This window comes from Carya illinoinensis, chromosome 3 (assembly GCF_018687715.1).
Source record: "Carya illinoinensis cultivar Pawnee chromosome 3, C.illinoinensisPawnee_v1, whole genome shotgun sequence".
NCBI classification, from domain to species: domain Eukaryota; kingdom Viridiplantae; phylum Streptophyta; class Magnoliopsida; order Fagales; family Juglandaceae; genus Carya; species Carya illinoinensis.
Genome location: NC_056754.1, coordinates 48,334,119 through 48,348,597, shown reverse-complemented (window position 1 = coordinate 48,348,597; position 14,479 = coordinate 48,334,119). Strand labels below are relative to the sequence as shown.

The window sequence follows — 14,479 nt, the reverse complement described above, 5'->3', positions numbered from 1 at the left end:
ATAGGGAGTATTAAGCATTGATGGCCAGAGAAAGCCCTTGATGATAAAAGTGGAGGATGACATTTTCAAGTCAGATGTGCCCATGTTCTCAAATGCCAGCCGACTCACACGTCTGAATATGACTTCCCGCCGGCATATGGACGGCTAAGCAGCAAGGACTTCTGTTTTATATAATTGCATGCCGGCAGCTCATCCTCCCTTCCCTTCACACCCTTCATGTTTATTATTATAATATTCTTTAAAAATTTATTTATTTTTTAAAATGGATCCTATTCATTTTTTTTTTTAAGTTAAGTGTACAGTCCTTGTGCATTTAAGTATCATTTCTCAAAATAGAAATATCAACAAAATCTTCTCAATTAGATTAAAAGACTCAGTCCATATTACCAATTTGTAATAATTTAAGGATGCAATGTATCATTATTAGTTGGAGGTTGACAATGTGTAATCTTCTTAAAAAACCACTTTTTAAAGTTAATATCATTTGCTGCATGGACTATGCAGTGTCTTTGATATCATGAGGGCCGGTTTGGATAGTGGGTTAAGTTGAGATGAAAATTTAAAATATTATTTTAAAATTTTAAAAAGTTGAATTGTTTATTATATTTTATGTTAACAATTAAAAAAATTGTAATGATTAAATGAGATGAGTTGAGTTGAATTTAACTGGCTAATAAAATGAAAGCATATAATGTCTTATTCAAGGGCAAAGAAAATCAAAGAGGAAGTTTCTTATGTTTAGACAATCTACAGACATGCTGTACTTTTTATGTTTTTGTTGTTAAATTCAAATGAAAATTAAAAAAAAAATATATTTTTATCTCCTCAAACTAATTATTTTAAAATATTTATTTATTCATTTATTTTATCTTTGGGTTTTGATTTAATGAAAGAAAAATCATAATTTTTATTTCAAAACTACTCTAACATAATTTAAATTATAATATACTATCTGGTTAAATCTTTTATATATATTTATTTATTTGTATTTAAAATATTACAAGTTGAGTCTCACCATTTATTTCTTTAGATGGATAACAAGTCTACGTCCATTTGTTGGGGTTAAGTTGGCATCCAGCTGTTTTTATTTTTGCCCTTTACTTAGAGTAACAGTCACTGCCCCTCTGATGGATGGGCTTTGAAAATTGGGAAAATAAATACAAAAATACAAAATAAATAAGCTACCTAATCTTTGACCTTTTTTTAATTGACCAATCACATAAAACGTAGGCATATTTTCTTTCCTTTCGAAGTTTCTCAAAATATTAAAAAATCAATTTTTTGACAGCTCTCTTTCATATTAATGAAAATTTTCCATGATTGATGCCTATTTTTTAATACATTCAAAGATAACATTTTTTATATATATATATTTTTTCATTTTGGGTAAGAAAATAAAATTTAGAGTTCATGTACATATAATGAATTATTCTATTTTTAAGCTGTATGTAAAGCATATTATTCATATAATTTAAATAATAAAATTTAATTTATAAGATTTACTGTAACACACTGGGTGCGTGAAAAGAAAAGAGACCCTCAAATTTCTAGGCGTTTGGTTGAAAATTTAATGACTTTGTTGGGTATAATATTGAATTAGGCACAAACTCCCTTCATCTTCGGGGTACAAAGTCACGACACTACAAGAAAGAGAAAATAAAGAAGAAGAATTTAAAGTGGAATATTTGTAAAGGTAAGACTTCAGCTCAAAAATTAAAAATTAGAAATTTTTTAATATTTTTTTATATATTTTATTGATGTGATTGATTAAAATAATTATTTTATATTAAAAAATAATATAATTAATCACATAAATAGAATATTTAAAAGTGAATGTATATAAAATTTTTAAATTAAAAAAATTATTATTTAATTTGGAGGAACTTATAATTTATGATATTTTCATCTTAAAAAGAAGAGACGTATATTTTTTTTCATTTTAAGAATATTTATCAATTGATGACGTGATATTTTAAGTGATTATTATATAATTCTTTGATAGAAGAAATAATATCAAATATTATATATTATTAATTATCATTATAATTAATAAAATAAAGAATTGCAGAGTAAAATTAGTTGTTGAATGAATTAAAAAAAAAAAAAAAAGGGAAAAAGGACTGGAAATTTGATAAAATAAAAGAATTCTAAGCTAAGAGAAGCGCGGAACAGACGCGTTGGGCCCCGCCCACCCACAAAAGACACACAACACTACGACACGACACTCGCATCCCTGATCTGCTGGGTCTGTCTTCCTTTTGTACGCTGTAGTGATTAGATGGAATTATTTGAGGTGTTATTGCGGTGCGCGTCGCACAGCCGAATACGAGGTTATTCCCAAACTGTTCCACAGCTCTCGTGTGTTTTGTGTTCAAACTTCACACTTCCAATTTTCAAACCTCTTCCTCTTCCTCCTCCATGTGCCCTTACCATTAAAGGGCTCTTCTCTTTTCCATCCCCAATTCATACTACGCAACCTGTATTCTCTCTCTCTCTTTCTTGAGAGAAAGTTCCTTCTTTTTTTTATAAGCCATGTCTCAGGCCCCGGGCACGTCTCCAACCACTCCCTCCTCGCCTGCTCCTGCCACTCCCTCTGCTCCGCCTCCTTCCACTCCCTCCGCTCCTCCTCCGGCCACTCCCTCCGCTCCCCCTCCGGCCACTCCCTCTGCTCCTCCGCCCGCCACTCCATCTGCTCCTCCGCCGGCTACTCCCTCCGCTCCTCCTCCGTCCACTCCTTCTCCACCAGCACCTTCGACTCCATCTGCGCCACCACCATCCCCGCCTTCTTCTCCACCGCCGTCCACACCCTCTGCCACTCCCCCGAAAGCATCTCCGTCACCTCCTTCTACACCTACTTCCTCTCCGCCACCGAGCACACCGGCTTCCTCTCCTCCTCCTCCATCGAGCACTCCGTCACCCCCGGCGACGCGGAGTCCGCCGCCTCCGTCTAGTTCTCGTGACACCCCGACTGTTAGGAGCCCGCCGCCCCCGCCCACTAATTCGTCGTCGTCGCCGGACTCCTCGTCGAATGGTATATCTAGCGGGGTTGTGGTGGGGATAGCGATCGGTGGCGTGGTGATTCTGGTCGTGTTGAGTATATTGTGCGTGTGTTGCACCAAGAAGAAGAGAAGGCGCCGTGACGAGGAGGCCTACTATCCGCCTCCGCCTCCACCTCCACCTCCTGGACCCAAAAGTAAAAGCTCTTTTTTTTTTTTTTTTTTACCTAGAATAATAATTCTAGTTAATTGCATTGCATATCTGAAAATGAGATTTGATTTCATTCTTGGTTTTTTGAATTTTGACTGAACTCCATCAATTCTAAGTTTTTGTGTGTGTGTTTTCTCATTATGATTTCGTTGGGTTGTCGGAGAAAGGATTGTTTTGGGGAAGTTTTTAGTTTTGATCAAGTATTCTTGATTTCTTCTGCGATTAGAGTTTATAGGTTTTTACCTCACATTTAAGTTTTTTTTTGGTAATTTACTAGGTTTTGTTTATTTTTAGTTTTTTATTTTTATTTTTTGAGTTTGAGATATTGGATCTGGCCGCATGCCTGGAAAATATTTTATTAAAAAATAAGAGGATCTAATTTAGTGTGTTTTTCCTTTCCCAGGTAGTCATAGATTGACGTGCATGAGTGTTATTAATATGGGTTTGGATAAAGATCTGGTTAATGTGTAATTGTTGTCTAGTTGGACATTTTTCAGCTATAACATTCCAAGCTGTTTTATTATGTTTCTCACCCAAAAGATAAGTTTCGAATCGATCGCGTAGCAAATGATTTTGCGTTGTTGCGTTTCTTGTTGATCATTTTTCAGTTATTTTATTTTATTTTAGATTATTGCTTTCCATGACAATACCTGACTATTTGAAGCAATACCAATGCCTTTCTGCTACTGTTTTTTTTATTGCCATTTCTCAGTTGTGGAGCTCGTGGAAATGGCAAAATTAACTCATTAACTTAATTTTGATCAGAGCCTGACTGCAACAAAATAAAAAAAAAGCATAAAAATATTATTAGCTCATTTCTAGTGTCTTTTGGAATTTCCAGATGGCCCTTACGGTGGTGCACCGCAGCATTGGCAACAGCACAATGCTCCCCCACCTGCAGATCATGTTGTCGGAGCGTTTCCAAAACCCTCTCCTCCACCAGCAGTTGCATCACGACCACCCCACTCATCAACAAGTTCTCTTATGACACCAAAGGCCCCACCGCCACCACCTTTCCTGAGCAGCAGTGGAGGTTCGGGCTCCAATTATTCAGGGTCAGAAAATCCACTCCCTCCACCTCATCGAGGAATGGCATTAGGTTTCTCAAAGAGCACTTTTACATATGAGGAATTAGCAATGGCAACAGATGGCTTTTCGGATGCCAATCTCCTTGGACAGGGTGGATTTGGGTATGTGCATAGAGGAGTTCTTCCAAATGGCAAGGAAGTAGCTATTAAGCAGTTGAAAGCTGGAAGCGGGCAGGGAGAGCGTGAGTTTCAGGCAGAGGTTGAGATTATTAGCCGAGTGCATCATAAACATCTGGTTTCATTGGTTGGGTACTGTATGACTGGGTCCCAAAGACTGCTTGTTTATGAGTTTGTTCCTAACAATACTTTAGAGTTCCACTTACATGGTAAGTTTGTTTCTTCAGCAGTTTTTGTTGGTAATTAATATGTAGAGCTTTCTTGTTAAGCACCAAATGGGATGCTCCCCAGTTTCCTCTAAATTTAGATGCTTTTTTCTTTGCTGTTTTTACATGATTTTGGCTCAATTGTTTGTTTCTCATTTTGCTACTAATAAAAATAGTTGGTAGATGCTTCATGTGTTACAAAGCATTGAGGTGCTCATTGTTATGCTGTTGCTGAGATTGATAGAGGATTCTTATTGCAGGGAAGGGACGACCTACCATGGATTGGGCCACCAGACTTAAAATTGCTTTAGGATCTGCAAAAGGACTGGCATATCTTCATGAGGATTGTGAGTTCTCTCTCTTTATCTCTCTCTCATATTCGAGCAATCATTCTTTTGTTGGGGTTGCTGACGTTTTGTTTAAACTTTGATTAACATTGTAAAACTATATGCATGTAGGCCATCCCAGGATCATTCATCGTGATATCAAAGCAGCTAATATACTTTTAGATTTCAAGTTTGAGGCAAAGGTATCAATTTCAATACTGATTTCTTATAACCTGTCACCTTTTTTATTGTCATAAATGGAAGTTCTGCCTTTTTTTATTGAAACATTGACAATGGTCTGCCCATTGTTGATCTTTTTTATTTGAACCAACTTATTCTCTATTTGGAAATTTAATAATTCTATTGTTTTCCTCATGAGATCTGATTTAACAAATTTGGCAATACTGTTGCACAGGTTGCAGATTTTGGACTTGCTAAGTTTTCTTCTGATGCCAATACTCATGTCTCGACTCGGGTGATGGGAACTTTTGGGTAAGACCAACTCCTTTCATATTCTTGTTGCTTACTTTTGTGGTTTTGATAGTTAATATATTTGTTGATATGACCTAGTGTGAATTGGATTATCATAGTTTCTTCTCTTCCAAAATTATGTTTGTTGTAATCTCTTTATAGATTAATAAGCCTTGGTGCACCCAGATCTAGCATATAGGCTGTTTCTGCATGCAGTTGTTGCAACTGAAAGGTCCATGTGAATTCCTGCTGGCATTGGTGTGTTGCCAATTATGTTCATCTGAACAGTGAACTGTGCTTGATGCTCTGCCGTCCAGTCTTCTGATTGTCAGGATATATTCTCCAAGTTCTCACATACTCTCCTGTGGCAGGTATCTGGCTCCAGAATATGCTTCAAGTGGAAAACTTACAGACAAATCAGATGTTTTCTCCTATGGGGTCATGCTTTTGGAGTTGATCACTGGACACCGACCTGTTGACACAACCCATATGGAGGAGAGTTTAGTAGAGTGGGTGAGTGAGGAATTCTTATTTCTAATGACAAATACAATTTTTCAAAATCGGATGTCAGATATAAAAACTAAATCTCTGCTGGCATTACAGGCAAGGCCTTTGCTCACACGAGCTCTTGAAGAGAGAAACTTTGATGCTCTGGTTGATCCAAGGCTGAAAAATGATTATGAACCCAATGAGATGGCTAGCATGGTTGCTTGTGCTGCAGCTTGTGTGCGTCATTCAGCCCGGCGTCGCCCACGACTGAGCCAGGTAGAGTTTAAATTTTCATTTTTGATTGGCCTAGGTATTTGCTTGCCAGACAGCCTATTGATTGAGTTGACCAACTGCAGCAGTTGTATCTGTTGAAACAAACAAATAGTTTTTATTTTGGATTAGGCATACTAGAAAGTTTGTTCTTATCTAAAAAAAAAAAAAAAAAAACTAGAAAGTTTGGTCTAATGAGTATGGGCACTTAATATCTTGCATATGTACCTTGCTAGTCAACTTGGAAATTAGAAGCCTATTCCATGTATATTTTGGCTGGTGGATCTGTATGGTTTAAGGAAAGGGGTAGAATCTGACGAGACTATCCAATGCCATCTTTGCTGGCATAAAAGGTGGAATGTTGTCCAGAAAAGTCATGTTTTTTAATATTGCTCCTTTTGACTATACAGAGTTTCTGTTGCTGCTGGTGAGGGCCATGCTTGGGTCTTTACTAGCGTTGCCAAGACCTTTAAACGTCATCTTTGTATTTTCTATTCATTACAATTGAAAGGCTTCTAAACAGTAATTATTAACCGGAATTATGCAGATTGTTCGAGCTTTGGAAGGAGATGCATCTCTAGCTGATCTTAATGAAGGAATCAGACCTGTACACGGCACTGCATACAGTTCTCATGAAAGCTCAGACTATGACACCAGTCAATACAATGAGGACATGAAGAAATTCAGGAAGATGGCATTGGGAAGCCAGGAGTATGGTGCCAGTAGTGAGTACAGTGGACCAACCAGCGAATATGGTTTGTACCCTTCTGGCTCTAGCAGTGAAGGCCAAAACACCCGAGAAATTGAGACGGGAAAGATGAAGAAAAGCAGCCAAGTTTTCAGTGGAAGGTCTTGACAACTGATGCCCTTTCATTCTCATGTAAATGATTTTTACACTTGGTCAATTTGATCACAGGATGACATGTTCTGTATGAGTTAACACATTTTCTTTTTCTTTCAACCTATCGGTTTTTTCAATGTATTTATCAACAGTGCTTATACGAGAAAATAACAGAGAAACTTGTTCGATTCTTTTATTCTTTGTTAAAATCTGCTTAATGCCTTATCTCGATACGTTGTCTTGTCAGTTTTGCTTGTATTGGAAAGTTAAAATTAGGTGGGATGTTGTTGAAGAGGTGATGGCAAAGCACTGTTAAGTTATTTCTGTATTTTGTAGTTTTCATATCTGCAACTGTACCATGCTGACCATGGCAATCTATTTTAGGTTGAAGTAGTTGTTACAGATATGTTTGGTAAGCAATCTTTTTTGATCAGGGATCGGTTCCGGGGTTTTGGTTGATGTAATGCAACATCTGTTGGGTTTGCTTGAAAATAAACAATGGTTTTGGAGCCAAAATACTTATTTTTTTTCGGTTGAATTTGAAAGCGAGTCACTTCCTATCATGTATCGTGTATGTAAGCCAGTGAAAGGGAAGCACTCACAAATGCAAGCACGCATGCGTGCGCAAACGCACTAGAAAAGAAACACGTGAAGCCAGCAAATCTGCACACTTGATAAGGTCACAGACTCACATTCATGCCAAAGAAAGCAAAGTCTTGTTCCTCTCACGAAGTCAGAACAATGGTATTTCGTCAAATGATTGACAAAAAGGGGGACCAAAATGGTCACCAACATGGGTGAAAATAAGAAAACGATCATGGCAGCCAGTGGCTCTACAGCCACACATGGGAATCCCGACACCGTTTTTTTTTTTTTTTAATGCATTTTCTCAACATTAAAAATATATATATGTTTTTTAAATTACAACTCTATTAAAAAATATTTCCTTAATCATTAAGTAAAAGAAAAACCTGTTGGATCTTCCATCTGAAAGAGCAGCATTGCTCAATGGCAGCCAGCTCATATAACTTGGCTTTTCAACGAAATTTATATTTTCTTTTTGGGAAAAAAAAAAAAATCTATAAAAAAAATGAATTTTTATATGATCTCAAATGTGTTTTATTTTTTTCAAAGACCAACCCATGGCCTACTTTTGAGCGTGAACTGAACCCTACACCCATAACGCACATGCTTAAAAGATGCTGGGTTTAGTTGCTCTCTCTTTGCTTCTGCAATTGTCAATTGAGCTGACGATGATGATGCCAAATTGGTGTCGCTTTTCCTCTTTCTTCTTTTTTGGGTCGTTTGTGACCGTTGGTCAGTGGCCCCACTATAAACTGCCATATGTACTTTCGTCCTCGTCGCATGTGGAAGGAAGCATTTGCCATGGGAACCTTCTAGAGCTATATATATATATATATATAAATTTTACATCATTTTTTAATATTTAAAAAAAAAAGAAAAGAATTCATAATAATATTAAATAAAATTTTCTTAATCATTAAAAAAAAATAAAAAAGAAAAAGAAAAAGGGAGCAGTAGCTCCCAGCGGATCCCCAAGCAGGATCGTAGCTTTATTCTTTGCCATGTTCTTGTTATTGGGATTTGAGTTCGATGGGCCTAAATCCAACTTGCATGATACCTCGCCTTTTTTGTTTTTTTAGGAAATTTAACCCTTTGTTAGAATTTTTATCTTTTAGGAAGTTTGAGACTTTCATATTTTTTGAAGGGTTTACTTTGAGTCCAATTTTAATTGAATGCAATTATGATTATTTGGAGAAACAACACCATTGGGCAAAGTAAGAGAAGTAACAGTGGCTTTCCTCCTCTTGTTAGCAACCATACGGTAAAACAAAATGGTTGTGTGTGTATTATTACTCAAAATTATATCATATTCTTTTTCTATATTTTGTAAAAGAAACAGATTAGAAACAACCTTTTAGAGACTTGCAAACAGACCTTTGCAGCTTGTATTTTGTATCTTAATTTAACTAGCGTAAGGAATATAATGCCAAAAACTAGTGAAATCCATTCCTTGAGAGTAAGGATGGCAATTCGTATTTTTAGATCGTATTTGTGTCATGTCAAGTTACGAATATTCGATTATATTGATTAATTCGAATCCGATTTATTAAACTAAACGTATCAAACTTTCAAACACTAATCTAACCCATTTAGATAACAATTGTGTCGTGTCATACATTTTGTCCTGTTTAATAATTAATTAGAAATATGTTAGAATGACACGCTTATTTTAATTCGTTTCATGTAAATAGGTTGAACTAACATGCATAATTCATTTGACCTGATTAACATAATTTCACATAAAATTTAAAATCTATATTTATTGGTAGCCACAATATCTTAATATATATATATCAATATTTTTCAAATTTTAACATGTAATAAAACTAATATTATAAAACGTACAATAACAATTATGAGTATAGATCTAAAATTACAATCTAAATAATAAAAAAAATAAAAATATAAGCATACTGAGAGATACCAATATTACAAATTAACAATAATAAAATTATAATTTTGAAATAAAATCTAAACGGGTTAAAATAGGTTGATTTCGGGTTAAGCAGATTGACTATTTATAAATTATATCTTAACGGATCAATCCGTTTTGACTTGAATTGTTAATATCAAACCCAAATTCATATCATGTTTATATTGAATTCACAAATCGTATCACATATTACTATTTCTACTTGAAATAATCTTCAACCTTTTTTCCGCTTGAAAGCCAACTTCTTCGTACCAACAAAAGTGCAGGCTTGCCCCCAATTAGCAAAACCAAAATCAATAAAACCAGGATGTTTAGTCCACATCTTTTGAAAACTAAAGGAAGAGGGCCCAAACTTCAAAAGTTGTTTGTATTCAAGAAGCAAAGGACAATGCTTAGAGTATATTTTTTCGAAGTAAGAGAGGGAAGGGTGGCCACTTTGAGAAATTTTCAAGCCCAAACCGCAATCCGAATTTCAGACTACATCAAAATCGCTTTATGCAGTTCTCTTATGTGAGGACTGGGTCGGGCCAAGTTCTCAGCGTTAAATTCCTCTTCTTTTTTTTTTAATTTATTTATTGGGATGATTGTTAGAAACTTTCACCATTTCAACTCTTGCATCTTGAACTGTTATATATATATATATATATATCTATAAATCCACACATACTATGGAAAAAAAAAGGTTTAGATCATCATGACGCCATTAACATGCTTATCTAGTGCAGAACAGAGTCAAGCTTAATCTCCTCAAGCTTATCATCACCAGGCAGCCTCTCCACAGGAAGGGCATTATCAGGAACGAAAGCAGGTTGGGTAAAAACAACTTCTTCAGTTGTATTCATCCAAGAGAAGGAAGCAATAGGATTTGTTTAATCAAAATCGGGCAATAATGGGGTTGAGGCAGCTTGAGCAGTTTTCATATCATGAAGCCTTTTACAATCAATTATATTGTGGCCTTGCAACCTACAATGCTTGAAGAAACCAGGAAACCTCTCTCGTATATGAATTTTTGCCAAAACCAAACCCGTCATCACCAACCCCTAATAACATTTTCTTGTTTGATTGTTAAATCCATTTTTATACACACTATAAGTTCTGGTCGAGCACTTGTCAAAGTGGGTATATCATTGTGAACAAAAGCTTTTGTATAGGAGATTCATCTTTGGTTGTGAAGTTCCACTGTTGATTAGAGTCTGATCAATACATGTGGTTGTCGATAAGACCCACAAAAGGAGGTTGAGCAAGGTTTCGTTGCAACAGAGTATGGCCACAGATGGCATCCATTGAAGGTCTACCATTAGAGAACTTAGCAATTAAAGCAAACTGAAGAGGAGTGAGTTTAAGATCTCTCAACTCAGCAATTAACAAAATGTTAAGCCTATGGAAGATTTATATAAATAATACTTATAGATTGTAAAATATAATTTATTATAAAATAATTTTCACGTCTAAATTATAAATGTATTTTTTTTTTATAATTATCTTTACACATTTAGCAAATCAATCCCAAATCTTCGAGCTGTATGTGATTAATTGAGCATAATTTCATTATTTATAGTGGCATTTTTCAAATATTAATCGTTTAATCACACACATAAAAAATAAAAATTAATTTTTATAAAAAATTCCCTGTTTTTTATGGTACCTCTGACCAGAACTGGGCGTGGGAGACTGGTTGTTAGATTCCTAAGTCATTCTCTGATTTTTCTGATCATCTATTTATGATTAGTGTCGGGGGAAAAACAGAATCCTCGCCTTGTGTATTCTGAAACATACATATCTAGAAAAGAACTAGGAAAGTTTCAATTTTTCTCTGTTCTCCTCACTCACAGAGAAGGAAACCGTAATTTTCGCGGAAAATTTTAGTGGCCTCTTCATTTCAATTTATGGGTTCTCGAAGGCGTATGCTTCTAAAGGTCATAATCCTCGGTGACAGCGGGTGAGATTTTCTTCTTAAAAAAATTTGGGCCTCATTTTTTTTACCCTCTGTTTGATTACTCAGAAAGAGAACTGCTTTTTTTTTTTTTTTTTTTTTTTTCTTTGGTAATTGAAATCAACTAATTGCTTTAGGTAGAACTGCGAGGAGATCATTACTTTCTAGGGTCCCTGATTATAGATTAGGCTTGGGTCAAATTCTGGATACAATGATGTAGTAAATGGAATAAATGCTTGTGGTTTTAATGGAAGTAATCTGTGCTCTCTGAGAGATTGAAAATGAATAATTATCAATGGTTCAAATTGTTGGATGATTGCGAAGAAAATGGCAAACATGGTATTCAATATGTAATCTTTCCTTCACTTTTCTAAGCAACCAAACATCGACTAATTGTTTATGTTTCTTCAATTGTATTGGAGTAATTTTACTAATGCTCGTTTTGTTTTTTTCTTAACTTTGACAGGGTCGGGAAGACTTCTCTGATGAATCAGTATCCTCTAACGTGCAATATATGGTTTGCTTGCATATGCACATACAGACTGGCATTCAAGCACACACAAACACACATGTTGTTGCAATTTTTGTATCGTGATTTGCCTTATACTGGTTATTAGATTTGTTAATCGCAAGTTCAGTAATCAATACAAAGCAACAATTGGAGCAGATTTCTTGACGAAAGAAGTGCAATTTGAGGATAGGCTTTTTACATTGCAGGTTTATGATCCCAAACCTCATACATCAACTTGGCTTTTGTGCAATATTATTTTATGATCAGTAAGCCGATTCCTTCTCGTTTTAGACTGACAATCTGTGATACTATTATTTTAGATATGGGATACTGCTGGGCAGGAAAGGTTTCAAAGCCTTGGAGTGGCATTTTACCGTGGGGCGGACTGCTGTGTTCTAGTTTATGATGTGAATGTCATGAAATCATTTGATAACCTCAAGAACTGGAGGGAGGAGTTTCTGATTCAGGTAGTTATTGATCCATCAACATTTGACCAATGCGATTTTCAATTTGTATTGGTGATTGAATTCTTTCTGATTTGGATTTTAATATTTAGGCCGGCCCTTCTGATCCAGAAAACTTCCCATTTGTTGTTTTGGGGAACAAGATAGATGTTGATGCTGGCAATAGTAGGGTGGTAAGATGAGTTTCTTTTCTTCTGACTCAGATTCCTCATTTTATATTGGATATGTTATCCAAAGTTGATCAGGCAGGAACTCATGTTATTTACTATTATACCATTAGAGCGGAAGGAAGTGATGAAATAAACTTTTTATGTAAGGCTGCTTTGAGCAATTTTTGCATGCTGAAGTAAAAAGTTTAAATTTGAGGTTTCCGTATAGCGAGTCAATGTTTTGCTTTCTGGCTTTGTTTTTGTTTTTCTGTCCTCATTTCTCCCTGAACTCTCTTCTTATATTATGCACTTCTCATTCTAACTTTCAGGTATCTGAGAAGAAGGCAAGGGCATGGTGTGCCTCCAAGGGAAATATTCCCTACTTTGAAACTTCTGCAAAAGAAGGTTTCAATGTAGAAGCTGCTTTCCAGTGTATAGCCAAAAATGCTCTAAAAAATGAACCTGAAGAAGAAATGTAAGAACTAATTTATGCACCTGCCATTATTTTATTTTTTTGTGATAATCAGTTTTTGACTTTCCTGATTGATAGGCATATGGCTTTCCCATCACTTCTACCACATTGCATATGCAAGTTTTAAAATCTGTCTTGGTTCCATCTATGGCAGAGTTTTGTTTGGGGTTTTTAATGCATCATGTAAGATTACTGTGTTTGGCAGAACTTGGAAGGAGTATCCTAAGATAAAATCCTGCCATTTTTGTTTTCCAAATACTTGGGTTATTTGAATTTTTCAATCACTCCTTTGTTTACACTATCGTTTCTGCATCTGATAATGACACATGCAAATATCATGGTGGATGCTGATTTTCAATTTTCTCTGTTGATGATGAAGCTACTTCCCTGACACCATTGATGTGGTTGGTCGACAGCAGCAAAGATCATCGGGTTGTGAATGTTAGAAGTGATCTCGATCAAGTTGTATGCATTAAGCAAGGAAAATAGGCAACTGTGAAACTCTTCTCCAGTTGCCACCCACTAATGATATAGGGAAGTTTTTTGGAGGTTCCATGTACATTAGTAATCACCCGAGGATAGGGAGCTTGATATGGCTATCCATATTTTACTTGTTCTCTTTCTCATGTTTAAATTTTGTACTCTATTCTGTCTCTAGTATATAATCCTTCTGTACTGATCTCTGCAATCCTTCTGATCTAAGTAATTTGACTGTTTTATCCTCGGATTACTGGGGTGTGCGGTGCTTTAAGCTGAACTTTAATGTCATTACCCAATCGAAGACCGTCTTCTTGTTCTTTAAACCAAATTTTGCTCTCTCTCTCTCTCTCTCTCTCTCTCGTCGAGTACTCTGTGCATTGGAGTATGATTCCAACGTGAACACAGAGCATCCCAAGGTGGGGTTTTGCGATGAGCTCACTAAGGGAGGTGAAGGATTTATCTGTCAGGTGCACGCCGCACGGTGAGCACAGATCCAACTTTTCTTTTGCCTTTACCTGAACTCTCATTGCACAAAAGTTCAAACTAGTGACTGCTAAATTTTTCTCCTCTTTCCCTGTCGCTCCTTTGGGATATCTCTTCAAGCAAAAAATGGGATCTGCCATGTTTGATTTAGGAGAATGGCTTAGGCAATAACGAAATTTCACAAAAATAAATGTATAAAATGATGTAGTATTATATGATACGTTAGATTGTAATGCTATTTTAATTGTAAAGTAGATATTATATAAAATAATATTAATTTGTGATTTTACTTTTATGTCATCTCTTTAGCTGTATCAGTTCTCTTGATTTAGTGCAGAGAGCAGGCTTATTATTATAATTATTATTTTGAAATCAAGAAGAGCAGGCTTATTAGGATAACAGGAGGCCTCCCAACCAACCCTTCTTCTTTTCAGTGCATCACCTCATACTTGGA

At 35.7% G+C, this 14,479-nt stretch overlaps 2 protein-coding genes across 3 annotated transcripts; both read left to right on the top strand.

Annotated features, from left to right (window-relative positions):
- The first annotated feature begins 2,275 nt into the window (after positions 1–2,275).
- LOC122305003 (proline-rich receptor-like protein kinase PERK1) lies at positions 2,276–7,211 on the top strand. 2 transcript variants are annotated; one of them, XM_043117266.1, is made up of 8 exons: positions 2,278–3,193; positions 4,049–4,621; positions 4,879–4,965; positions 5,077–5,147; positions 5,360–5,436; positions 5,787–5,928; positions 6,019–6,180; positions 6,722–7,211. In XM_043117266.1, the coding sequence occupies exons 1-8, from the start codon at positions 2,533–2,535 to the stop codon at positions 7,028–7,030; spliced, it is 2,082 nt and encodes a 693-aa protein (XP_042973200.1). In that variant the 5' UTR covers positions 2,278–2,532; the 3' UTR covers positions 7,031–7,211. The 2 variants fall into 2 exon arrangements, with proteins under 2 accessions (XP_042973199.1, XP_042973200.1); XM_043117265.1 differs by having other exon boundaries at positions 2,276–3,193; positions 5,787–6,180.
- Positions 7,212–11,203: 3,992 nt separating this feature from the next.
- LOC122305005 (ras-related protein Rab7-like) lies at positions 11,204–13,792 on the top strand. The gene is made up of 7 exons (XM_043117267.1): positions 11,204–11,472; positions 11,933–11,959; positions 12,084–12,183; positions 12,298–12,444; positions 12,534–12,614; positions 12,920–13,065; positions 13,442–13,792. The coding sequence occupies exons 1-7, from the start codon at positions 11,420–11,422 to the stop codon at positions 13,506–13,508; spliced, it is 621 nt and encodes a 206-aa protein (XP_042973201.1). The 5' UTR covers positions 11,204–11,419; the 3' UTR covers positions 13,509–13,792.
- The last annotated feature ends 687 nt before the right edge of the window (positions 13,793–14,479 follow it).